Source organism: Onychomys torridus, chromosome 19, assembly GCF_903995425.1.
Source record: "Onychomys torridus chromosome 19, mOncTor1.1, whole genome shotgun sequence".
Taxonomy (NCBI): Eukaryota; Metazoa; Chordata; class Mammalia; order Rodentia; family Cricetidae; genus Onychomys; species Onychomys torridus.
Window position 1 is genome coordinate 47607603 of NC_050461.1, and position 26790 is coordinate 47634392.

The following is a 26790-nucleotide window of genomic DNA, read 5'->3' on the forward strand; positions in this document are numbered from 1 at the left end:
GGGCGGGCTTGGAGGTCTCTTTTGCTCAAGCTCCCCTCAATGTGACTTTCAGACTATTACCTGTTGCCTGCAAGATGTAGGACTCTCAGCTACTTCTCCAGCACCATATCTGCCTGCACATCACGATGCTCCCCACCATGGTGGTAACTGCACCTCTGAACTGTAAGTGAGCCACACCAATTAAATGTTTTCCTTCATAAGAGTTGCCCCTAGCCGGGCAGTGGTGGTGCACGCCTTTAATCCCAGCCTTCGGGAGGCAGTGCCAGGTGGATGGATCTCTGTGAGTTTGAGGCCAGCCTGGGCTACCAAGTGAGTTCCAGGAAAAAGGCACAAAGCTACACAGAGAAATCCTGTCTCGAAAAACCAAAAAGAGTTGCCCCATGATGTCTCCTCACTGCAACAGAAAACCCAACTAAGATCACATGCAAGTGGTGCACAGATATACATACACATAAAAATCTTTTTAGGTAAGGCAGTGGTGGCGCACGCCTTTTATCCTAGCACTTGGGAGGCAGAGGCAGGCAGATCTCTGTGAGTTCCAGGAAAGGTGCAAAGCTACAGTGAGAAACCCTGTCTCAAAAAAAACAAACAACAACAACAACAAAAATCACGTGGAGAATCGGGCAGGAGAGATGGCTCAGCAGTTAAGACTATTTGCTGCTCTTGCAGAGGACCAGAGTTCAGTTCCCATCACCCACACTGGGTGACAACCATCTGTAACTTCCAGAGGATGTTTTTAACCCATTATTTCATTAAATATTTATGTAATTTGTTTCTTGAGACAGGGCTTCTCTATGTAGTCCTGGTTGTCCTGGAACTTGCTATGTAGATCAAGTTGGCCTCAAACTTGGAGATCCACCTGCCTCTGCCTCCCAGGTGCTAGGACTAAAAGCATGCAGCACCACCACCCAGCTCTTTTAAATATTTATAGAAAAATTGTAAAGGATGGAAGGTTATGAAGCTTTTTCCAGCAGCGAACTTACAGTGAGCTGACCTGGGTAGTCTGTGATGCTATCTCTGCCTTTCTCTGTTTTGAGACTGGCCTGGAACTTGCTGTGTAGATCAGGCTGCCCTCAGACTCAGAGAATCACCTGTTTCTGCCTCCAGAGTGCGGGCATGTGCCATCACACCTGGCCCTGATGCTGTTTTATTTCCCCTCTGGCCCGTGTGAAGGGCAGGGCAACTGGCTTTTTGGAAAGTGTAGTGCATCTATTACTTTGCCTTCTCTTTTTCCTCTTCATCTTCCTCCTCCTACCCTCTCCCCCTTTTTTTTTTTGAGCTGAGGATCGAACCCAGGGCCTTGTGCTTGCTAGGCAAGCGCTCTACCACTGAGCTAAATCCCCAACCTAGAAGCTGGGTTTTTTTTTTTGTTTTTGTTTTTTTTTTTTGGTTTTTCGAGACAGGGTTTCTCTGTGTAGCTTTGCGCCTTTCCTGGAACTCGCGCTGTAGACCAGGCTGGCCTCGAACTCACAGAGATCTGCTTGCCTCTGCCTCCCGAGTGCTGGCTGGGACTAAAGGCTTGCGCCACCACCACCACCACCACCACCGCCCGGCTCCTCTCCCTTCTCTTTAAGCAAAGTCCTGGTTTACTCCAGGCTAACTTGGAACTCATGCTGTAGCTCAGGGACAGCTGGAACACCACTACCTCAGCCCCTGAAGTGCCTGGCTTTTGTTTCTGTTTCCTGACAGTTTGACTATGTAGTTCTGGTGGGGCTGTTACTCATGGTAATCCTCCTGTCTCTGCTTCCCAAGCACCGGCATCCCAGGCATGTGCCACTCCCCCCAGCTTTTTGACGTCATTCTTGGGTTCCAAGCACATCTGAAGGGAGGGCAGGAAGTTCAGAACAGCCCTAGGGGCTTCCAAATCTTCCAAGCTGACAGAAGGGAAGGACGACAGTCCTACAGCGGAGGTGACTGGGACTCCTGTGCTGCTCTGAGTGGGATCAGCATCAGCACCATCCGGGGACGCCACAGAACCTATCCCAGGCTGAGATGTCATTCAGCTAGTAGGATGCTCACCGCGCTGCATTCTATTGCCAGCACCACCCAAACCAAGTGTGGTGGCATTTGCCTGCAATCCCAGCACTCAGAAGGGGTAGGCTGGAGGAATCAGGAGTTTGAGGTCACCCTCAGCTATGTATGGAGTGTGAGGCCAGCCTAGCTTTACAGGACACCTCCCAAACAACACAAGAAACTCCAGAGTCCATCCACATCCTTTTAAGAGTAGAGCCAACAGTCTTTCTGTTCAAGACTTCCATAGAGTTCTATGACACACAAAGTTGGGGGCCTCTGTGGTAATGTAAAACTTTAAAATACCTTGAAAGGCAAGGCATGGTTGAACATGCCATATGACTTTAATCCCAGCACTCAGGAGGCAGAGGCAGGCCGATCTCTGAGTTCAAGGCCAGGCTGGTATATAGAATGAATTCCTGAAGAGTCTGGGCTACACAGAAAAACTGTCTCAAAAAAAAGAGAAGGGACAGTCCCATCATATCACAGACATCACCAAATGGGCCCTTAGGAAAGAATCCTCTATAAAACCCAGAGAGAAGCTTCATTAAGAGGGATAGCTTAAAGAATAAGAGAGTTGTCACAGGTGGAGTGATGGGGAGAGACCCATTCAGTAAACCTCTATCTCCAAAAATATTTACATTATGATTCCTAACAGTAGCAAAATTGCCTGGTCTACAGAGTGAGATCCAGGACAGCCAGGGCTACACACAAAGACACAAAGAAGCAAACAAAAAATAAAAGAAACCACAGTAGCAAAATTACAGTTATGAAATAGCAACTAGAATAATTGTATGGTTGGGGGTGATTACAATACGAGGCACTGTATTAAAGGGTCGTAGCATTAGGAAGGTTGAGAGCCACGGCCCTAGAGAAATGCCCCTGAACAAAGGGAAGTCTCTGACAGAGTTTCTATCCTTTCAGGGGTGGGCAGTGGGACAGCAGATAATTTAGTTCAGTATCATCTGTGACAAGGAGCATGGAGGAGCCAGGTACTGCATAGGACATAAATAAAGGTGTGGAAAAACCTGCAGCCCAGCACAGCTTTTTAATGCACAACCCTTCCCAAGGCTGTTTTGTTTCCATAGAGATTCAAATATAACTACAAGGATGGGATGGGATAGCCTCCTTGTGTTGAGGAATGTAGGTTCATCTTGTGCTCTGTGTTATTGTTAGGCAGTACCTCCTGATCTCTCTGTAAAGGCAGTGGGTTGGATGACATCTTAGCCTGCTCCTGGCATCTTCTGGAGCTCCTACGAGTCTCACAAATTCACGACCCAGTCTCATCCTAAACCTCTCTACTTTATTGGTGTCAACATGGCACCATGTTTGGGGGAACTTCCCGAGGTCTATCTGACAGGCGTACATCCAGCTAGAATGACTCTTTGTTTCGGTTTTTCTGAGACAGGCTTTCTCTATTTAACAATCCTGGCTGCCCTGGATCTCGCTCTGTAGCCCAGGCTGGCCTTGAACTCAGAGATCTGCCTGCCTCTGCCTCCCAAGCACTGGGATTAAAAGCATGCGCCACCGCCACCTTAAATGACTTAAATGGGTTTAAAATGACTCTTGACGCAAGGCTTCCACATGCCCCCTTTCTGTGTTCTTTGGGTAGACAAATCCACAAGAGAAAAATCACATGCCCATTGAATTAAATGTTTATTCAATGAAAGGATGTATAAAAACTTACAAATCTGAGAACTCAACTATACATAGAAGAGGATGATGGGATATTCAGTTTCTAACATACACGTACGGTACAGCTATGCACTAGCCCCACCCTTGCCCCTTAGTCCTCACTCCTGGCTCCTGTTACATCCTGTGAGACCATTTTCTTATTGGCCCAAGGAAAGATTAAAGAACAACTTTGAATGTTGTTAGGCCAGCAGGGGAAATTTCAGGTGTTTAAAAAAAATTGGAGGATACACATCAAAATCAATTGTTTTTCCTCCAAGAAGAAATTAGATTATTATAATTATTATTATTTTTTTTGTCATCCTGATTTCTCTTTGTTATTTTTGATGCTTTCATAGATGTCACCAGTGAACTATGGGCATTGCACTTTAACAAGGTCTCTGTATGTAGCCCAGCCTGGCCTCAAACTCCCAATTCTCTGGCCTTCACTCCCCACCCCCTTCCCCTAGCACTGGGGTTATCGATGGGCACCACCAACTTTACACTCATTAAAGTCACACTTTCTGCTCACAGCTTCCCCTGTAAGATGCATCCTTCTAGAGTCCCGTCCTGGCAGCGCACACACTGATTTTACAGGCAGCTGGCCGGCGCTGACACACGCTCACCACTGCTAACTGCTAGGAAACGGCATGTCATGGCTGTTCAGAAAGACTTTCTATAGAACCGTGTTTTCAAAGCCGATTTTAAAACAAGCTTGTCAGAAACCGGAACCCGGCATCTTCTTGCTCATCCTGGAGAGAGGTCAGCACCGGGTAAAGCATGTGCACCAATTCTCCTGTGTGTAGCAAGTATCCGTGTGCTCGCTCACATACAAACTCACAGCCCGTCAGGTTTTATCCAAAAATGAAGATTGCCATCACATTATTACTCTTTTGCCTTTTGTTAAAGTCCACTTCTTAACTAGTGATTTTCCTTAACTGGACATAATCTCAAAGGATACATTCTGGAATCAGACACCTGGAGGGCTAATATTAAAAACATCTGCTCGGGTTTCGAGTTTCCCCACGCCTTCTAGATTTGCGTAGCAGAGCCCAGCTTTATCTCTAAGATGCGGGCTCTATTTTCTGACTTTGTTTCTTTGAGAAGGAAGACTTATTACCCAGGGACAGTCATAATTTTAGCTTACCAAATTATATTCTAGTTGTTTTATTATATACTCTTAATTATTTCCAAGTAGGTTTTAAAAATAATCTAAAACTTCTCAAAACCTATTTCTTTATAAGTACTACTGACCATTATCCTTCCAGTATCCCCTGAATTAAAGTAAATATAGTCCAGGTTTCTAATGCACAAAGCCTTGCGGAGACGGGGCTGGGGGAATAAGGGGCCAGGGAAGGGGTGGGGCCCGTTTGTATCATGCCATGGTGAAACTGTCCCGAATTGGGGTGGGGGTGGGGATTCTTTGTAAAAATGACAGTTTTTAAAAAGACAAGTAACATTCAGTCTAGTAACACAGTTTCCTGTTCCTTTTTGATGGATGCTAACACAGGATGGTCAGATTCAGTTACTTCTGAGTCCCCACCGCCCAGGAGGACTGACCGGCCCTCGTCCAGGGCAAACGCGTCCGAGTTCTGGTTCTGGCAGGAGTGTCTGACCACCTCGCTGGGGGTGGAGAACGTCTTGTCACACAGGTTGCACTTGTAGGGCTTATTGGCCTGCACCAGCATGCTGTCCATTTGGCTGCCTTCCTCGAAGGTGCAGAGCTCCAGCGTCTGCTTGTCCACCATGGTGTAGGTGTCGATGCTCTGGTTGAGGCACACGTGGCGCGCGGCCTGATTGGCCCTGCAGAAGCTCTTGTCACAGGTGCTGCACTTGAAGGGTTTGCCCGTGTGAATGTACATGTGCTCGCGCCAGTGGCTTTTCTGGATGAACTTGCGGCCGCAGATGGTGCACTCGTACTTACGTCTCTTCACCTCCCTCTCCTGGTCCGCCTGCTCCAGGTTGTCGATGTCGGCAATGTCCGAGGGTGGTGGTGTCTCCGACTGTTGCTGCCCGTCGATGATGGGGGAGTCAGAGATGTGCTGCAGCTCGCTATCGCTGATCATCCCCGCCTCGGGCACCTCCAGGGCATCCTTGCCCAGGTCGGCCGCACCGCTGCAAAGCGACAGGGGCCCGCGGCCCTCCCCGGGAGGGCCGGCCGTGAAGGGCACCCCGGTGTGGATCTGCAGGTGCTCTCGCAGGCTGCTGCGCAGCGTGAAGCGCCGGCCGCACAGGTGGCAGGCATAGTACTTGGGGAAGCTTCCGTTCCTCTTCATGATGCTTGGCTTCACGTGGGCGATGGTGAGGGCCGACGGCTGCTCGTCCGAGGAAGAGGCCTCCAGGTTGGTCTCCTCCCCAGGAGGAGGGGGAGGAACAGGCGTGGAGACAAGGTCCGGTGACAGTGAGGTCTGCAGGGGGTCGGCGGGAGTCATGTTTGTCCGATTCACCTGTGGCAGGTTTGCAGTCAGCTGGGACAGCTGCGAGGTCTCGGGCACCGGCTCCGGGTTCATCCTGGACGCCGGCGGCGGCCGAGGCTCCCGCCCAAGTTTCTCAGGCCCTAAATTCATCTTGGTGGCTTGTCTCAGCTGGTGGTCTGCGATCTGAATGCCGTACAAAGACGAGGCCAGCGGGAAGACTTGCTCAGGATGGGAAAAGGTGCCTTGGCTGGCCAGGCTGGCTTCCTGGATGAGGGGGTATGCGTGCAGGAATTTGATCCCTTGCTCCAACCGCACAGGGTCGATCAGCTGTGGGGCCATCTTCCCGGTGTACATCAGGTGGAGCAGGTAGCTGAATATGTCAGGCTGTATGTCAGTGGGTTTCAGACGAACACATTCACTGAAAAACAGTAGAAAGCCATGAAGACACAGCAGCCTCTGACTTCAGTGGAAACAAAGCCTGAAGAACAACTAAGAACACTCCCGTGGAGTCACTGACCAGGCTGACCCAGCTTCAGTCCCGACCCAGAGCTCAGCTGAGCAGCAGCGTGTGGGAGGTAAGGAGAAGAATTAATCTGATTAGAAAGCCTTGAAAGCTGTAAATGGACACATGTGTGGCTGCTAGCTAGCATCACAACACATAAGAGTGGGTCACTCAAACTGTTGGAGGTCCACAGCTCTCTGAGGATGCGACCTCTCCAGCAAGGGGATGAGCTGGGTCACCTCCTCAGTGTCATTAGGTGGCACTGGAAAGCAGTGTGGACACAGTCTTCACCAATGATGTCAGCAGCGCCAGGGGTCCTTCTACCAACTACCCATAGTCCTTACTTTACAGGTGCCAAGGAGGCTCAGGGGTAGCACTATGCTCACCTCAGAGTTGGTGAGAGGCTGGGCTGGGACTTGAACCTAGGCCTACTTAATTCCAAAGCCACACGGTGATGCTTAAGAGCAATAAAACAGCTGGGGGGGGGGGCAGATGCTGGGTTTCATTAGTCCCATCTGGATGGTGGCAAGCCACCCACACAGATGGCTGTCTACCTTTCAGACTGACATCACAAGCAGCACCCTCCCCCACAAACGGCAATAGTCAAGAAGTGGGGGCTCTCCTCAGACTACTGAAAAGAAGTTCTAATGTATGCTGAGCCCAATGAGATACACGTCTCTGCGGTTCAGGAGGCACACAGTATCATCCATGGAGTGAGTATATTCTATGCGTTTTCAGGAACAGTTTCCTTGAATGCCTTGGAAATTACAATAATTTTGATTATATAAACTCTTGACATTAAAGATCTTTTTGGCACATTTAGCGACTACAATTATATTCATTGTTTAAATCAATTATCTCGCCATTCTAAAATTTTTACACTATACTCAATCTCCTAAATTTACCATTTTATTTTGTTAAAATAAAAACAGATGGGCTAGGCATGATGTATAATCCCAGCACAGAGGATGAGGCAGAAGGATTGATTATCTGAGCTTCAAGGCTAGTCTAGACACAGTATGAGACACCGTCTAAGGAAAAAGAAGAAGTAAAAGAGGAAAAGCTAATTTGATTTTTGACGGATTTCTGACAGCACATATATGAATAATTACCAGACCGGTATCCAGGTGTATTTCATGAAGACTTAAGACTCCATGCACTGGTCACATTTAACTACAAAACACCAAAGTCAAACAGCACAAGGCAGACACACAACCTAGCATCCACCTACAGCACACAAGGAGCGGGGAATTCCAGCCTGATAGTGTGTTCTTAAAAAAATAGAGAGAGACACAGATTGCTAGATTGTTCACATCTTTAGTCTGTCCCTCTGAGACAAGGTCTTCCTGTGCCTCCTATGTAGATCAGGCTAGCCTGGAACCCACAGAGATCCACCTCCCACCTCCTGGTGCTAGAACAAAAAGTATGTGCCACCCACCACCGGCATGAGCAGGCAGAGACCCAGGGAACTCAGAAACATAGGCCTTCTGAGATGTGTATTTCTCGGGGAGATGAACGTGGTCCTCAAGAGAGGAGGGAAATACAGGCGGGGCTTCCTTTCAACATTCACAGAGGTCTACCCGGCTGAGCCCCTTTCCACAAGGGCTTTGCAGTTGCTGACTGTGGTTGGACAGGTCACTCTGTTGATTGCTTGTAAGTTACTGAGAGTAATAAGCCTCTCCACTTCTAAACAAGTTCCTGACGGCAGAACCGGGGAGTCAACACTCTCCACTTCAGCCAGGCCTGGAGGGAGTGCTGGGAACTCCCCCATCCCCAGAGGAAGCTGGGAGTCCCTGGGGTGCCTACATGTGCTTGCAGTCCCTTCTGTGACGTTCCAGCTACTGAAATCCAGTGCTCCTTTTATTCAGGACTTGTTGGACCGTCCACTCGACATGACTGTTGCTTCCCTATCTTCTACAATACACACAAGGAACTCCACCTAAGCTTTGATGGACAGACATCTGCCAGGTAGCTCCCTTCTATGCAGGAGAAGGGCAAAGGGAGTGTTGCTACAGCCACAGACACCGCTGCACAGCTGTTCCAGTAATTCCATGTTCAGTCTCTCCGCTAGAATTTTAGAATAACAGTTTTAAATAATGCTTAACTTTTTTTATTTTTGAGACAGGGTCTCCTTATATAGACCAGGATGTGCTTAAACTCAGAGATCCACCTGCCACTGCCTCTGGAGTGCTGGATTAAAGGCACAGGCCTCCACACTCAGCAGGTTATTCTTAGCATGAAGTTTTATTTTTTGAGCGCTCAGTCTACAGAGAAAAGATAGAGACACCTAGTGGTAACTATAGAACATGAAATGTTCTAAAGCTGAAAAGATCCAGTCATGGGCTCAGTCTTTGGCTATTGGAACAAGTGCCTCTCCAGGAGGCAAGAAGCGCTGGTTAAAAGCAGGCTGGTGTCTGCTCTGTTTGTGACCGTGAATTTGAATTCTGCATCTAGGGGTGTACAAGACAGCTATCAGGTGGCTGTTTTCAGATACAAAGTATAATGATTAAAAAAGGAAAGGCAAAGTGGGTACCTTTCGGTGGGTCCTGCCAAGGTGTGCCAGTAAGCAAATGTGCCACGTGCAATAGAGTTGGTACAGGAGGTTTACTGGAGAGGGGGAGGGCGGCAGTGAGAGAGGGAAAGCCGTGTTGGGGTGGGGATGTGAGAGAGGCAGGTGGACACCAAGAGACAGAACAGGGAAGAGACAAGAGGAAGAAGAGAGGCAAGAGGATCCAGAGAGGAGCAGGAGGCAGGAGAGCGAGCTGTGCCTGGCGGGCACTTTTAAGGGGTGCACATGTGCATAGTTGACCACGGAAAGGCCTGGCGGCAGGAGATGACGTAACTGTCTTGGTGGCATAGGCAGGCCGCTGCCTCGGCAGAAACTAACACAAAGATCACTTCCCTTTCTTAGACATTCACTGCCCTACACATAAAATAAGGGATGGTCCTTGCATCTAATTAAAACCCACTACATTGTCTTTTACACTTCAAAATTAAAGACATTTCTTTTCTATTTTTTGTTTTTATTTTTCGAGATAGGGTTTCTTTGTGTAGCCCTGGCTGTCCTCAAACTCACAGAGATCCACCTGCCTCTGCCTGCTGAGTGCTGGGATTAAAGGTGTGAGCCACCACTGCCTAGCTAGACATTTCTTTTTCAAGGTCATTCAATTCACTGTGTTGATTTTTTTCCCCCCTCTGAGACAGGGTTTCTCTGTGTAGCTTTGGCGCCTTTCCTGAATCTCACTCTGTAGCCCAGGCTGGCCTCGAACTCACAGAGATCCACCTGCCTCTGCCTCCACCTCCTGCATGTTGGGATTAAAGGCAGGCGTGTGCCACCACTGCCCGGCTTCCATGTTGAGATTAATGGCTGCAAATAACATCTTTAACATAATGATGTTAAAGGATAAAGGATGTCCAGTGTATAAGCCAATTTGTTTTGAGATAGGGTCTTGGCTTCTCTAAACCTGACAACTTCCTCGACTCAGCCTCCAAGTGCTAAGATTACAGGAATGCACCGCACATGCCTTGCTTAAAGGAAATGTTCTCAGTGGTAGAAGACAGTAGTTCTTCCTCATGGCTAAGTCACCTCCTCCTGGTCCTTTTGCTCCTCCAGATGTTTATCAAGTGGCTATTAGATGCACACAACTCAGGCATACCCTGTGGTGTCCCAGGACATCTGTAAAACTCACTGCTCAGCCACTCAATACAAGTGTGTGGGGTGGGGGTGTGTGGGGGGGTGAGTGATAGCAATTTACAAGTGGGGGGGGTGAGCAGTGGTGTAGAGGAAATGATGCTATAAGCAGTACAATTTTATAGTCATCCTTGAAGCTCCTGTCTACTTAACTAAGAAGGCGGCAAGGATTAGGGATGTCAGGGAGTGGACAGGACATAAGTTTGGTTCAGGTTAGTGAGCCACAAATCAGGCAGGTCAAAGAGAAGATGGTGTCCCAGAGATGCTCAGGTGATAAGGGTCAGTCACTTTTTTTTTTTTGAGCTGAGGATCGAACCCAGGGCCTTGTGCTTGCTAGGCAAGCGCTCTACCACTAAGCTAAATCCCCAACCCGGGTCAGTCACTCTTTAAGTGAGAGTCTCACTTCCAGGAGCTGTGCAGAGGGATCTGCTCAGTTTGCCCTTGCCCGAATTCTGGTCAAAGGCATGCCTCACCCAAGCAGTCTGTAGGAATATTAATCTGACAGTGATGTGGGAAATGAATAGTTACAAGATAGGAAAGACAGAAGCCCATGGGACATGTATTGAAGAGAGATGACCCGGAGAGCGAAACAATATGATCTGAAATAGATCTGAAGCTTGGGCTACTTGAAGCTAGAACACAGGCAAGCCAGGGCTCTTCTGGGAACCAGCCTCGGTTCAGCTCTATCCATGTCCAATGAGGAAAACAGAGCGGGGGCACTTGGGAACAGGGTTCTGCAGACAGACAGATGGAGGCTGGAGCTGAGGAAGGCAAAGTCTGAGAAGATGAGCCACCCACCCCAGTCAGTGTGCAAGGACAGGAGGGGCTCAGAGAAGAATCAAGGGCATTTGGTCACAGGTGAGGACCGCAGGGGCACAGGAGGATGGCGGTGTTCTGGTGGAGAGGTGCCCTTTGGGACGTGACTGCAGTGGAGACAGGAAACCACAGTGCAAATGGACAGGAAGAGTGTGGGATGAGCAGACCCGCAAAGGTGCAGGTGGTCCTTTTAAGAAGGTTCAAGCAACAGAGAGAGAACAGGGCTGTATTCCAGGATCTAGCAAGGTCAAGGAAGGTCTCCTGCCCAGACCAGGCGGGGAGGGGTGGGGGAGGAAAGAGAAATGAACAGAATAAAATGGAGAGATGGGAGGGAGAGAGAAGGGAAGGAGGAAGGAAGGAAGAGAGGAGGGAGGGAGGGATGGTGGGGGAGATTATTTTCTTTACACACCCAGAGATTTTTCTAAGAATCTCATTTAGGAGAAATCAAAGGAAAACAAAAAACCAGGAGAGCCAAGACAGAGATTTTACATTAGAAAAGAGGGAAAATAGAATCTGTGCCCTCCAGCTTCTCATTTGAAACTAAGTATTCAAAGTCAGGTAGCAGGGGCCTGGAGGAGGCGGAGGGCTTGCTCCCTGACTGAGGTCTCCGGAACTGCCATTCAAAGGTGATATTCACACAGAAGGCAGCTTGGGAGGGGAGGGGCTGCCTCGAGCCAAGTAAGTAGGTGACTCCAGTACAAAGGAAAGAATTAATAACCAAGAAAGACAGGGAAGGGGGGTAACGAGGGAGTGGGGTGGGTACCTAGACCCTAGGGAGAGGCAGAGACCCATGGTCTGGATGAAGGCCAAGAGCGTGCTCAGTGGGAAGAGGGACCCAGAGTCAGGAGGTCTCCAGCCATTAGGTTATTATCAGCCGCTTTAGTTACCTGGTCTGGTGGACAAACAACATCTTAAAGTAATTGGAGAATGAAGCAAGAACTGATTTGTGTGCCTTGAAGTACACATCGCCGATGGCCACCGTGCAGTCACACAGGAACCCAAACTCCCGCTGAGCGTTTAACTGCTGCAGTAGAATAAGTCCATGGTTGGTCAAATCCATTTTTTACAAAATCTGCAAAGTAAACAATTTTGTTTTTAAGAAAGGTGTTCCACAAATAATGTGTCCTAACGTCATAGTCGTGTTCACAGCTCACACGTCATCAAGGCTAGTGTGTCAGGCACTGTTAGATATGATACATACATCAACTCATTTAATTAATCCACAACAATCCTGGGGAACAGGACCGGCCAGCACTCAGGTTTTCAGATGATGTCATGTAGGGTAACTCAGAGTGACTTGCTGAGGCTGGGGAATGAACCCGAATAGTGTACCTCCAAGCATCAGTCCTAGGAAGATACATGTGGACCACCAAGTCCTTTAAAGATTCCCCAGTGCAAACACTAGGATTCAGGAGAATTTGACCAATCTTCCACCGAAAGAATTGTTTTAGTGCGGGAGGAGTCACAGCAAGAGTCCTCCTCACCACAGCCAGAGCCACAAAGGCTTGCATATCCATCAGCAATGGAGCTGGGCCTCCCTTTTGTGGAGGAGGAAATGGATTTTGAGATTTGTAAATAAGAAGGCAGAGGAGTCGAAATTTAAATGTGAATGCACCTACTTCAAATCCTGTGCTTTCTATTATTCAGTCAGCCAACCGGTGTCCTTGGGACCCCATCTGTTTACTGGGAGAAGCTGCTGGAACCTACCAGGTTCCTGAAATCCCTGGATGGCTCCTTCCATAAGCGCACCAGGAAAGCCCACCCCAGGGGTCAGTCAGCATTGCTTTCTCTGAGACTAGCAGCAAGGGCAAGAAGTACACCTTTCCCTCCAGCAGCACCCAGAGTGTGAGGCAGCCAACCAAAACAAGATGGAACTGAAAGTCTACAGCCAGGTCGGGAAGACGCGAACCTGTGACGGAGAGTATCCAGGGAATTTATTCAACAGCTTCTGCAACTAATAAAGCAATTTGGTAAGGTGGAAAATGTATCAAAAACCAAAACCCTAAACTCTAATTGGAATTCCATATACTAGGAATGAACATGGAAATGAAACACAGAACCATTACAATCCAGATAATGAAATACACAGGTAAATCTCACAAAACGTGTAGGGGTTACATATGGAAAAATACATATTGCTGAATCCCAAAGCCTCAGCAAGATTTCTTTCTGTAGTTAGACAAGATTGTTGGAAAATGTATGGAAGGCAGAAGAAGAGATGTGTGGATGGCAGAAGAGGTAGAAATGTGTGGAAGTCAGAAGAGGTAGAAATGTGTGGAAGGCAGAAGAAGAGATGTGTGGAAGGCAGAAGAAGAGATGTGTGGAAGGCAGAAGTAGGCTAAGGTTTTAGAAAAGGACGCAAAGGTGGGGAAGTGGGTCCTCCACTCAAGCCCAGATGTGAGCGGCACAGAATTCAAGACTGCTATCTATCAGAAGAGCCTGGGACTGGAGCTCAAGGGCAGCAGAGCCGCAGCGGACAGTGCTGGACCAGCCGGACCGCCAGGGCCAGCCTCGCACTTTCATGCACAATCTAAATGCACCACAGGCTTAAGTATAAAGCACACAACTCTAAGAATTTTAGAAAACAAAAGTCCCGAGGGGTATGTCGGACTTGTGGAATTCCAGGTGTTGGCTCTGGGAAGAGTCCGCTAAGAGGATGGACAGGCAGCTGAGGACTCGGGGAAAACATCGGAGACATCACAACTCCTCAGAGGCTCTGTACTTACAACGTAAAGAACTCTGAAAGTCAACAGAAAAAAATCAACTGCAGAGTGAGACCACCTCGAAGAGGTCACCAAAGGGGAAAGACAGATGGTAAGTGGACAGACAGTGGTCAGTATCGCCAGCCCCCAGGGGAACAGAAACAGTGGTAGCACACACTCATGGGGGCTGGGGGCCGAGGACGAGGAACGGGTTCAGGCTGCTGGTGAGCTCGTGAGATGATACAGATGGCCTGGAGACTACATACAGCCCAATGGCTGGCTACCTGGATACATTTATTCCAATCAATAAAAATGCACTTTTACCCAAACTGTACGTTAATGTCTGTAGTGGTTTGACCAGAAACAACCCAGCTATGGTTTGGCTGTTGGTTAGGCTGTGGTAGGCACCACGCAGCCACTGGAAGAGATGAACCACTGCAGGCCTAACGCACTAGTCCCAACCCTTCAGAGGCTGGGATGGGAGGCCAGCCTGGGCTACAGTGAGCTTTCCAGGATGAAAGCAAAACAGAACAAAGGAACTATTGTGGACATTAGATATGAGAGTGAATTATGCTCAATGAAAGCAGCACCCCCCCCCCAAGTTTTATGCTGTTTGAGTCCTTAATATATCCAGGAAATTTAGAGAAATGGAGAACAGGCTTGCTGTGGTAAGGGGGGAGGGGGAGCAGATGATATTGCTACAAAAAGGGAACCGGAGGGATACCTGTGGTGACGGAAATGTCCCACAGAGGACAGTCAATGGCAGTATTTTAGTGGGGATACAGCCCAGCCCATACAGGGCTAACTGATGGTGAAGGGCATGAAAAACAGCGGCAACAAAGCAGTTCTCAACACAGCAGCCAAAAGCTGGTCACATTAGATGTGTGGGAGGTCTGGGGAACTGTGTGGCAGGGTGTCACCGCAGCCCTGGTCTGGATTCACAGCATGAGCTCTCTGCACAGATGTGTGAGCCTTTGGAGGGGTGGGATTAGTGTGCTCACCACCGAGGCCGGCAGTGGCTCATCTTTTCCAATGACTGCGTGGTTCATTCAACAACTAAAGGTAGCCAGCTTTATAACCACTCCATGTTATAAACTGCTTTTTAGAGATGCACACGGGGATTTCTGCTTTCACAGAAACACAGTTGTTTAATCAAGGAAAACATGATTTAGAGTGTTTTCCTGCCAGGCGGAGGTGGTGCACGCCTTTAATCCCAGCACTCAGGAGGCAGAGGCAGGCGGATTTCTTGAGTTTGAGGCCAGCCTGGTCTACAAAGCGAGTTCCAGAAGAGCCAGGGCTGCACAGAGAAGCCCTGTCCCAGGAGGAAAACAAACATGTCACACTGGAGTAGATGTACTGATCAATTAAAACTTTTTATCTTTTGGAGACTAAGACATTTTTCTCAGACAGAAAAAAAAAAAAAAAAAAAAAAAGACAAATACCAAGAACATTCCATGGGGTTCACCAGAGACCAGTGTGAGAGGTAGCAGAGGGCCCTAGGATCTCAAGAGAGCAGTTTTGGGTGCCCTGCCCAAGGGACAGAAGGGCCTTCTCTCTGCCGCACCCCTCTCCTCCCCAGGGTACCCACATTATTCCGTGAAGCTGAACTGACACAAATGATACCCACCCTGTGGGTGGTAAGGCCACCCCTCCTTTGGAGGAAGGCCTGTCCCACCACAGCCAGCCCCTGCCATCTGCTAGCCAAAATGGCTTAGCAAGGTCCTGAGAACCCACCCTTGGCAGTGAGGACTCGGGGGCCCGTGCGGTGCCTGGAGCCCTCTCAGTGCCCACCCTTCTTCCTCTGGAAATGGCTGGTTTTGTCCCACTCGGCTCCCGTATTTACCCCTCTGGCGCTGCTCTGAAGCCAGTCCACAGGCAGCGTCCTGTCTGTGGCGGGTGTCCCTGGGGGAGTCATTCACTAACTCAAACCTGTGTACCACACCTACAACCCGAACTTGGAGCACCAACTTCGAGCATGGCACCACTCTCCACCCACCCTTCAGCCAGCCAGCGCTCTCTCCTCACCCTCACTCTAGCTAGCTCTCTTCCCAGTCATTTCTGATCTCCTTTCCCACTCACCACAGAACAGAGAGCCCCCCAGAGGCAAGAAGACGGTCCTCGGTCCTCGGGCCACGCACGCTGCGCATGTACCTGGACGCTGCTCCAGCCTTTCTGACTGTGCACTTACTAAAAAAATAAACCTGGACATGCGATGGTCCAGAGGCATAAGCGAATCCCACCCCCACAAAGATGGGGGTTTCCCCATGAAAATATGTAGAAAGGACACAACCCCAGGATCCCTGCCAGAGGAGGAACAGGAGGCATCACACACAGCCACCCCATCAGTGGGGCCGCTTAAGACCCTCGGGAAACAGATATTTACGTTATCATTCATAACTAGCAAAATTACAGTTCTGAGGTAGCAAGGAAAATAATCTCATGGTTGGGGTCACCACAACATGAGGAACTGCATTAAAGGGGTGTAGCGTTAGGAAGGTTGAGAACCACTGTGGTAGATGGAAAGTGATCTTTCCTTTTCATTTTTTTTCTTTTTCTTTCTTTTTTTCTTTTTCTTTTCTTTTCTTTTCTTTTTGAGTTAGGGTCTCATGTAGCCTAGACTGGCCTTGAACTCTGGATCTCCACTTTTTTTTATTTTTTATTTTATTCTTTTTTTATTCTTTTTAAATTTTGTGTGTGTGTGTGTGTGTGTGTGAGAGAGAGAGAGAGAGAGAGAGAGAGAGAGAGAGAGAGAGAGAGAGAGAGAGAGAGAGAGAGAGAGAGAGAGAGAGAGAGATTTAAAAAAAAACAAAAAACAAAAACACAGGGTTTCTTAATGTAGCTAGCCCTGGTTTTCCAGGCTGGCTTCAAACTCACAGAGATCCACCTGCCTCTGCCTCCCGAGTGCTGGGATTAAAGGTGTGCACTACTACCCAATAATCTCTACTTCTTAAGTGATTGGACTATTGGTGTGTACCACCATGCCTGGTTATGAAAAATAATTTTTCTAATGTAAACAAGGCATAACAAATAATATAATTTTATGGCTTTTTAAATTTTATTTATTTCTCAGGTTCTTATGTAGTCCACACAGCCCTTGAAGCTGTGATTTTTACCTAAGTGTGGCATTACTGGCATGTGACAATCACACATGATATAGAACTGTCAGTTTGGTTATCTTTACAAAGTGTCTAGCCTGTTCTAAAATCCAAGCATTATCAAAAATCCTGTTTCACACACCTATTTCTTTCTTTTCTTTGCATTCTTTCTATCTATCTTTCTTTCTTTTTTTTAAACTAATGAAGAGATGTTTACTCCAAAATCTACACATGATTAGAATAAAGAAAACTGCTGACTTGGTGGTGGTGGCTCACGCCTTTAATCCCAGCAGCACTCGGGAGGCAGAGCCAGGCGGATCTCTGTGAGTTCGAGGCCAGCCTGGTCTACAGAGTGAGTTCCAGGAAAGGCGCAAAGCTACACAGAGAAACCCTGTCTTGAAAAACAAAAACAAACAAACAAACAAACAAACAAACAAAAAAGACGTTTCACTCACTTGGAAACTTTTGGATGAGCTGCTGAGGGCCTTTCCCCAGGTCCTTGGTGCCAGGCTTCTGAGAGGATGCAGGGCTCCCTGCCCTGGCCCTATTCTACAAGCCCCACACTGGGCCGCCTCCTCTCTAGTCAGCAAGGTCAGGAGGCTGGTGGGCCTAAAGCTTTGAACCTTTGCTCTGGACCTTAGCAAATGCTCCTTTCAGAGAAGCTGGCCACTGACTCGTGTACTCAGCCATATTTGTGTGTATTCACACATGTGTGCTCCAGTTCTGCATTCCACTGAGGCTTCCTAAAAGCTTCAGCTAGGTGCCTAGGAGCTGTCTAGCAGAGTGTTTTCCATTTGCTAAACTACTAACTAGGTGTTCAGAAAAGGGAAGAGTGCTCAGCTCCAGCCATGGTTTGGCCCTGACTACCTTGAAGATTTGGGAGAAGAATGTAACTTCTTTTTATCTAAAAAATTCCCATCAATTTAATGTACGCTATAGTTTGGAAGACTTTTCTCAGTGTAAAATGTCAGGTGAGGTTTCCCCACAGGCTAAGCTGTGGCTAATGCTTTGGAGTTTACTACAAGGCCAGAGGAATGACAGGTGGAGAGACTTGATACAAGTGCTCAGGATGCCATCTGGTGCCATGAAGGACTTCAGTTCTTATCTTAGGAACCATAGGAAGGCTCCTGGGGGACATAATGGGATGACTATAAGGTAAAGGGAGTCCTTCCAGTCTCTAGAGTGGAGAAGGGCTGAGGGTGGGGACCGAGAAAGAGAGGACAGATTAGAAAGACATCTAGAAGGTTCGAGACTGCAGCATGATTTGGTGGAGAGAACACGTTGCATTTGAGCGGCCACCGCACTGGGGCCTCTAGGATGGACGGGCTATAGAGCTCTGGACATAGTGGTCTGGGGCTATAACTGGTGATTGATGTCTGAGGTCTTCCAAGAAGCCGGACTACAGTGTATAGTCATGGTGCTGTATGGGAGGGGTTCAAAGGGCCAAGAGTCGAGCAACTGAAGCCTATTGCCTTCTGGGTATATGGTTTATGTTCTGTGTGTGAGCCTGCCTCGCTCTACAGAACATTCCTAAGAGTTCTTACTGATGCCAGTCACAAAGTCAGCAATGAGACAAGAACTTTTAGAGAATCCTTAACCAGCCTTGGGCTATCACTCAGTTGGCAGAGTTCTTGCTTAGAATGCACAAAGCTTTGAGTTTGATCCCTAGCATCGCAGAAACCAAATGTAGGTAATACATGCCTGTAATTCCAGCACTAGGGAGGTAAGGGATGCTCTGAAGTTCAAGGTCAGTCTCCAATATACAACTCATGGTAAGTTTGGGATCCTGGAGACTTTTTCTCAAAAGCAAAAAAACCAAACTCCCAATCACCTGACACAGTGAAATAGAACTTTAAGAAGAAAAAGAAGCTACTTAAGAAAAGTCACTTACTGGGGTCTTCTGGGCTCTGCAGGCACCAGCATACATGTGGTGCACAGGAATATGAGGTGCACATACACATTAAAGAAAAAGTCACCATTTTTCCTAAATTAGAATAATGAAGACAGAGAGTAACCCCCCACCTCCCTTGACAGGGTCTCACTATGGGGCCTTGCTGGTCTGGAATTCACTATGTGGACCAAGCTAGTCTCAAACTTACAGAGATCCACCCACCTTTACCTCCTGTGTGCTAGGAATTAAAGTGTGCATGCACATCACACCTGGTGGAGAGAGCGTTTCTGTAAAAGGATTTTAGAGAATATCTTTTCTATGTGCACAATATTCTCTAAGTGAGTCCAAAGATTATAAGATAGATTCATGTCAAAAGTAAAAACGAGGGTTGGGGATTTAGCTCAGTGGTAGAGCACTTGCCTAGCAAGCACAAGGCCCTGGGTTCGATCCTCAGCTCAAAAAAAAAAAAAAAAAAGTAAAAACGAAAACAAACATTCCCAGACCCAATGATACTGATAACTTTCCTCTGTTCAATGATCTGGTTTTTTCATCTTCACCCATGTCCCCCACTTTGACACATTGAAGGTCTAGCTGTCCAGTGCACTCAGATTCCCAGGCAGCGAGGTCTGTGCAGGGATGCACCAGCAGACTGCATAATCATGATGGACTTCGTCAATCTAAGCTCCTCCTTCATTTGAGTATTAAAACTGAGGAACAACGGCTTTTGGGAATAGATGATTCCCTTTCTAAAGATAATAGCTCTTAGAACTCACTAAACACCACTTAGATTCGGAGTTTCACGGGCCCTAAAGGGTCCTCTGAAGCCCTCCGTTCATTTACACCAAGAAAAATGAGCGCTGTGGTGCAAGGGTACATCAGTAACTGAAGAAGTATCATTCGGAATCAGATGGGCTCTGTTGAGTAGTTCAGGCCACTTACCAGGAGAAAAACTGCCTTTTCAATTAGTACTATTAAAAATTAATGTAGGTGGGTGGGCATGAACTAAACCTCAATAATGCTGGTCATTTGAATTTCAATATACTTTAGAACTTCAGTGCAGAGGTAGGAAATGCATCATTTCCCCCCTAAATCTTCTTCCATAGTAATTACAGAAGGAAAGGCATAAACCATCTAATAGCACTTTATTACTGGAAAATGCATCATTTGTAAAAGATTTGTCTTTCCCATTATGTTTTTCTTACATTTAATTTACATTTAAGTTAGTTTAAAATTTCTAAATGTATGGAATCTGAATGTGGCGATTCAGAAGTCAAGAGGATTGTGACAATTCTAAAAGTTAGGCTAGAGTCGACTTTAAAGACACAAAGGACCACGGCAGCAAATGCAGAGACTTCATCTCCCAACCAAGGCACAGCCTGCCTGCCGCCTATTCACACCACCCACAGGTCTGGTTTAGGCTGACTCGTGGGGCTCCGTGTCAAACACAGACTCCTCCACTTTAACGGTAATGAGTGTCTAAAGACAATGACCCCATCACACACATAAGCCACCACCAGAAGTTGCTAATGTTTGTTCCCTTACCTCCTTCACCCACCTCTCTCCCCTTCCCTTCCTTGATGGTTTTCTTCCCTCAAACAGTCCCTCTTCTGCTTTCAAGTCACACATTGTGTGTGTGTGTGTGTGTGTGTGTGTGTGTGTGTGTGTGTGTGTGTGTGTGCGCGCGCGCGCGCATCTTTGTGAATGTTTGGAGATACTTTCAAAGGAACTCAGTTCTCTGCTCCCACCATGTGGGCTCCAGGCCTGGGACTTAGGTTATCAGTTCCTTTACTGGGCAGTTTTACTCCTGCATACTTAAAAAAAAATCATTATCCAGTGGTCATTTGGAAAATAGTGACTCATTGGATTACAAATCTTCCCAACGTTAGCACACTGGCAAGACATTAAGATCAATATTACTATGAAAATTGTTTCAACCATATAGAAGCCTGACAGACCTGTGGGCTTCAACAAGGACTGTAGATCCTTCGATGCCCACTGTGTATAATATAACAATTTTAGGGATGGAGAGCATCACAGTAACTAGCCAGTCTGGCTCAGCACTCTCACACAGTATTTGAGATGGTTCTATATGTTCCCTGGTGCAGACTCAACATCATGCACATAATTTAAAGGAACAGTACATAGAAATTTTTGTTACAGATGTGTGACACCATGTTTTGTTTTTGCTTTTTTTTTGCGACAGGGTCACTCTACGTAGCCCCGACTTTCTTGGAACTTATTACTATTAGGTAGACTAGGCTGGCCTTGAACTCACAAGAGATCCATCTGTCTCTGGCTCCCAAGAGCTGTGATGAAAGGTATGCACTGCTAAGCTTGGTAAATTATTTTGGAAAAATTAAAAAGTTTAAGTACTTAGCCAGATATATTAAGGTGCTTCACGAACTCCTGACTTTGTACTGTGAACTTCTCCTTTTTTCCTGTGATTTTTGGGAGAGGGTCTTGCTAGTTAGCCCAGGCCGGTCTTGAACCGGCAGCACAACAGTCAGTTTTCCTGTGTCGGCCTTATCAGCGCTATCAGGTGTGTGACACCATGTCTGGCTTGAGTTTTCTTGAAGAGTCACAGCTGTATCTCTCATGCACCGTACACGTGGTCCAGGATTTGTTTCTAAATGCCAGCATCTAACTTGGTCTCTGAACCAGGAAAGAAAAATCCTATTAAGGCTCAAGATACCATTTCTTTCATTTTTTGGTGTTTTAAGACAAGGTTTCTCTGTGTAGTTTTGGAGCCTGTCCTGGATCTTGCTTTGTAGACCAGGCTGGCCTAGAAATCACAGAGATCCACCTGGCTCTGCCTCCCGAGTGCTGGGACTAAAGGCATGCGCCATTGCCACCCAGCTGCCATTTCTTTTAGGTAAGGGTCCTGTGACTATTGATGCTTGCTCTCCTGTTCCTCATGCCCCTGTCTCTCTCCTCCCCCTTTCTCCAAGGTCTCATGTAGTCTAAGCTGACCTCAAATTCCTGACCCTCAAGCCTCCAATTTGGAAGTGCTGGAATACAGGTATGTGCCACCATGCTTGGCACGATTCGATTCTACATTTTTTTTTTTTTAAAGATTTGTTTATTCATTATATATACAGTGTTCTGTTTGCATGTATGCCTGCAGGCCAGAAGAGGGCAGCAGATCTCATTACAGATGGTTGTGAGCCACCATGTGGTTGCTGGGAATTGAACTGAGGACCTCTGGAAAAACAGCCAGTGTTCTTAACCTCTGAGCATCTCTCCAGCCCCCGATTCTACATTTTTTTTTTAAAGATTTATTTATTATGTATACATTGCAGAACACCAGAAGAGGACACCAGATCTCATTACAGATGGTTGTGAGCCACCATGTGGGTGCTGGCTCAGGTTGTTTGAACTCAGGACCTCTGGAAGAGCAGCCAGTGCTCTTAACCTCTGAGCCATCTTGCCAGCCCCCCCCTCCCGATTCTACATCTTAATGACTGTCTCAGCATTGTAAAAATATGGAATCTCATTTAGTATCAATCTGTAATGTCAGTTTGTAATTTGCTAAGAGGATGTCCTCAAGCTAATGCTTAGAAATTGGCAATTCAAATATTCAGTTCCCTGTTAGGTTCTCAGCATCCTGTTCAGAGAACCAAGAAAGACAGATAAGGGAGCAGGAAGTGGTGGATGCCCTTTGGCCATAGACCAGCTGTTCTTCAGCTGTACTATCCTACTACATTCCATTCGGCGCCATGTTTCTTGTCTACCGTCTTTCATTTCCTATAGGGAAAGGGGATCGGGTCAAGGGATGAAGAACCCAGGGACACTAAGGGAAGGCAAGAGTCCCCCACGCTAAAGTTGATTCCAAGCTGTTTCCTTCACTGCCTACCTGGTATAGAAATTCTCAGCCAGGAACACCCCTCCTCCTCCCCCCCAGGGCAGGGAGGGGGAGCAAGCCAGTGGATACTTGAAATCACAGGGTGACAAGGAGTAGCTCCTGAGGGACGCTGGGGTAAAGTGTTTTATAAGGCTGACTTAAGGAAGAGACACCATGACCACAGCAACTCTTGTAAGGGAAAGCATTCAGTCGAGGGCTTGTTCACAGTTTCAGAGGGTTAGTGCATTGTCAGCATTGCAGGGAGCTTGGTGGCATGCAGGCAGGTGGTGCCAGAGTAGAGAGCTACATCCTGATCCACAGGCAGAGAGAGCCAGGGTCTGGCCTGGGCTCTTAAAATCTCAAAGCCCTTCCCTGCCCCCCACTGACACACTTACTCCAACAAGGCCACACCTCTTAACCATTCTAATCCTTTCAAATAGTGCCACTCCCTGGTGACTAAACACTCAAACATACTAACCTATCAGGACCCTTCCTATTCAAAGCACCACAAAGATCTTGTAAAATAAAAAATTTAGTTTATAGTCGTCGTTAGCATAAAAAAAAAAGCTTTACCAGATTTTGTTCTGAGATTAAGATATGTCTAGCATCAACTTGGCTGGAGTATTTTGGTGGAAGTTTTGCACCCATTTATATAGACATTCTGAAAACCAGTAGTGTGCACCAGGGAGGGAGGGAGGCAGGGAGGCAGGGAGGCAGGGAGGCAGGGAGGCAGGGAGGAAGGGAGGAAGGGAGGGAGAAAGGGAGGGAGGGAGGGAGAGAGAGAGACAGAGAGACGGATCTTTGTGAGTTCGAGGCTAGCCTGGTCTACAGAATGAGATCCAGGACAGCCACCAAAACTGTCTCGAAAAAACAAAACAAACACATAACAAATAAAAAAACTGTGTAAAGAAGCAGAAAAAAACATGACAAAGTTTTCTGTCACCCACTAGTGCAGTCTTTCAGTGGGATCCATCCACTTAAAAAAAAAAAAGATTTATTTATTTATTATGTATACAGTGTTCTGTCTGCATGTATTCCTGCAGGCCAGAAGAGGGCACCAGATCTTGTTACAGATGGTTGTGAGCCACCATGTGGTTGCTGGGAATTGAACTCAGGACCTCTAGAAGTGCAAGCAGGGCGCTTAAACACTGAGCCATCTCTCCAGCCCCCACTTCGTTTTTTTTTTTAATTTAAATATGATGGTCTCAACAATAGGTCAATTCCTTAGCTACAAAAAACAAAACAAAACAAAAAAACCACACATGGAATCCCAAGCTGACTAAATGAGAAACTAAATACCACCTTTAAAAGAATTAGAGATAAAATTACGTTCTTAAAAATTATCAAGTTATTGGGGGTGGAGGGTGGCACATGCCTTTTATCCCAGCACTCATTGGCAGGTGGATCTGAGTTTGAGGCCAGCCTGGTCTATACAGCAGAGTTCTAAGACAGCCAGGGCTACACAGAGAAACCCTGCCTCTAAATAAACAAACAAACAACTAAATATTAAGAAAAAAAAAAAAAAGACATGATCAAGTTTACAAATATCCTGGGCAGCCAGGCAGTGGTGGTGCATGCCTTTAATCCCAGCACTTGGGAGGCAGAGGCAGGCAGATCTCTGTGAGTCGAGGTCAGCCTGGTCTACAAAGTGAGTTCCAAGACAGCCAGGGCTATATAAAGAAACCCTATTTCAAAACAAAACACACACACACAAAACCCAACAAAATATCCTGGGCAAAGTAAAGACGTTACTCTGAATGTCCCCCCCTCCCAAATTTAATTTTTTAGTTTGTGAGAAACCACAGTCATAAGGATTAAAATGTCTTCGTTCTAACTTGGTATACTTTCACGCCTCTCAGAGTAAAATGTTGGTTGTGCACACCTTGGTCTGGGTGGTCAGGGTTTATAGTATAGACACTGTATAGGTATCATCAACCAGGAAGGACGCAACAGCCCGTTTAGACATGTCCAGATCACCCCGGAGTTATGGAGCCAAGTCCATTTCCTTTATGCTGTATTTTACTTAAACAAGACACCGTGAAAAATGAATCGAATCTACGCTCTCACAATCAAATGCGTTGTAGGATGGCGGTGGGAAGAACAATGCGGACTAGCGGGGAGAGGTCGCCTCCCCGAGGTATAATTAGTTCGAGGAGTTGGGGTGGAAGTTCTCGCAGTAAATGGCCTGTCAGACACCGGGGTTTCCACATTGCTTCCTGCTGGGCTTCACGACCTTACTTGCAGGGAGAGCCTTTATAATCCACTACCAGCTGAAAGCAACACAAAGCTTGCCTCCTACGCAGCTTCCAATTGTGCATGCATTCTGTCCTGCGAACCCATAGTCTGGGGGCTGGCTCCAGTGGGGTGCCATCCCTAACCCCTCAGCCGCCCCGCTCGGATAGATGGATAGGTAGATGCACGGAGCGCCGCCGTGCAGAAAAAGAGGAGGGCGCGGCCGCCCGGGCTGCTGCCCAAGGCGGCCTAGCCACGCCCAGGAGGCTTTGGCCCCGCCCCCGTGTGGGAGGGGGCGGGCCGGCGCTCCGGTCCCGCCCCCAGGGGCCGAGGGAAGGGAGGGGGCGGCGGGGGGGGGGCGGTAAGCAACGCACTCAGGCCGCGCCGCTCGCTCACCCCGCCCCGTGAGCCCCGCGCGCGCGCGCGCGCCCCGGGGCCCGCGGCGCCGAACACAATGCCGACGCCTACGCCGCGCGCGCGTGCGCGCTCGCGTGCGCGCCGCCCCGGCCGGCGCCACGGCCCCCGGCGCCAGAGCCGGCCGGGCGGGCGGGCGGGCGGGGAGGAGGAGGAAGTGGGGTGGTGAGCGAGGAAGGAGGTGAGGGGGGGAGGGGGGGCGAGTGAGTTGGGAGAGGGGAGGGGGAGGGGCGCAGCGCGCGCGAGAGCCGCAGACAGCGCGAGACCCGAGGCCGGAAGCGCGCGTGCGCGCCCCCGCCCGCGAGCGGGAGGCGGAGCCGGAGCCGTAGCGGCAGCAGCTGTAGGAGCCGCTGCAGCTGGGAGACGCGCCAGAGAGGCCGGGCCTGCTCCGGTCCGACCGGATCCCTCCCCCCCCCCCCTCCCTGCTCCCTCCCCTCCCCCAAGCCCACTTCCGCAGCTCGCGGCCTGGGCCGCCGAGGCGGCGACGACGACCACAGCAGGAGGCGACGGCGGAGTACGCACCTGACCGGCCCACGTGGAGGGGCTCCGGCGCGGGACCGCTCACCGGCCGGCCACCGCCGCCGCCGCCGCCGCCGCCCGGCTCCGGACGCCCTTGGCCGCGGCGGGCAGCAGGGACCGGCGACTGGGACCGGAACGCGGAGCGCCCCCTCCCCTTGCGCCCGCCCTCTCGGCTTCCGTCCCCTCCCCCTCTCGCGAAGCCCCGGATGGAGCGGCCGGGACTCGCCGCCGCCTGGCTGCCGGGATGGTTTTGTCAGGCGGCCAGAGCCCCGGCGCCAGGCGCAGTCGCCGCCTCCCCCCCTCCGCCCCGCGGCCCCCCGCCCTCCTCCTCCTCCTCCTCCTCCTCCCCTCCCCAACTCGCCCCGGCCTCCCCGCCCCGGCGCCCCGCGCGCTCGGGCACGCCGCCTGCCTTCGCCCGGAGCCTCGGGACGGGAGTCATCCGTCGCCTTTGTTGCCACGGCCGCTGCCGGAACCGTTTGCGAGCTCCGGCGGCTCCCGCCCCTCCCTGCGCCTTCCCGGAGCCCCGGGCCGGGGGCGGCACGTGGGCCCCGGGACGCGGTGGCGGTGCGCGCTTACCTGTCGCCGGTGCGGCCGCGGCGGGGCGTGAGGGGGCGGCCGAGCCTAACTGTCCCCGCCGCCGCCGCCGCCGCCGCCGCCGCCTCTGCCCCGCGTTGTTGCTGCTGGTGCTGCTGCCGCTGCTGCTGCTGCTGCTGCTGCCGCCGCCGCCGCGGTCGGTGTCTCCGGCGCGGCGGCGGGCGGCGGCGGCGGGGCTTTTCCTGTCCGGTTACGTTAAGGTCACATGACCGAGAGAGCGGAGCGACTAGTGCAAAGAGGCTGAGAGCGGCTCCCGCCGGGGGGGAGAGGCGGCGAGAGAGCAGTGGCGGCAAGAGCCCCTCCGCCTCCCCCCCCCCGCCCCAGCCGCTCCCCTCCCCCCTGCCCGCCTCCGCCTCCTGCTGCTCTGCCGCCGCCGCCACCGCTACCACCGCCGC

At 49.3% G+C, this 26790-nt stretch overlaps 1 protein-coding gene across 2 annotated transcripts; it reads right to left on the reverse strand.

Annotated features, from left to right (window-relative positions):
* Positions 1 to 3649: 3649 nt before the first annotated feature.
* Zbtb2 (zinc finger and BTB domain containing 2) lies at positions 3650 to 26479 on the reverse strand. 2 transcript variants are annotated; one of them, XM_036169259.1, is made up of 3 exons: positions 26378 to 26479; positions 11995 to 12179; positions 3650 to 6516 (listed from the first exon to the last, which is right to left on the reverse strand). In XM_036169259.1, exons 2-3 carry the CDS (start codon positions 12165 to 12167, stop codon positions 5142 to 5144), a joined length of 1548 nt encoding a protein of 515 aa, XP_036025152.1. In that variant the 5' UTR covers positions 12168 to 12179; positions 26378 to 26479; the 3' UTR covers positions 3650 to 5141. The 2 variants fall into 2 exon arrangements, with proteins under 2 accessions (XP_036025152.1, XP_036025153.1); XM_036169260.1 differs by lacking the exon at positions 26378 to 26479 and adding an exon at positions 25805 to 25972.
* Positions 26480 to 26790: the final 311 nt, after the last annotated feature.

Coding starts and splice junctions, on each gene's coding strand:
- Zbtb2 (XM_036169259.1), bottom strand. CDS start 12,167: ATGGATTTGACCAACCATGGACTTATTCTACTGCAGCAGTTAAACGCT. Junction 6,517..11,994: donor TTGTTTGTCCACCAGACCAG/GTAACTAAAGCG, acceptor ACTGTTTTTCAG/TGAATGTGTTCGTCTGAAAC.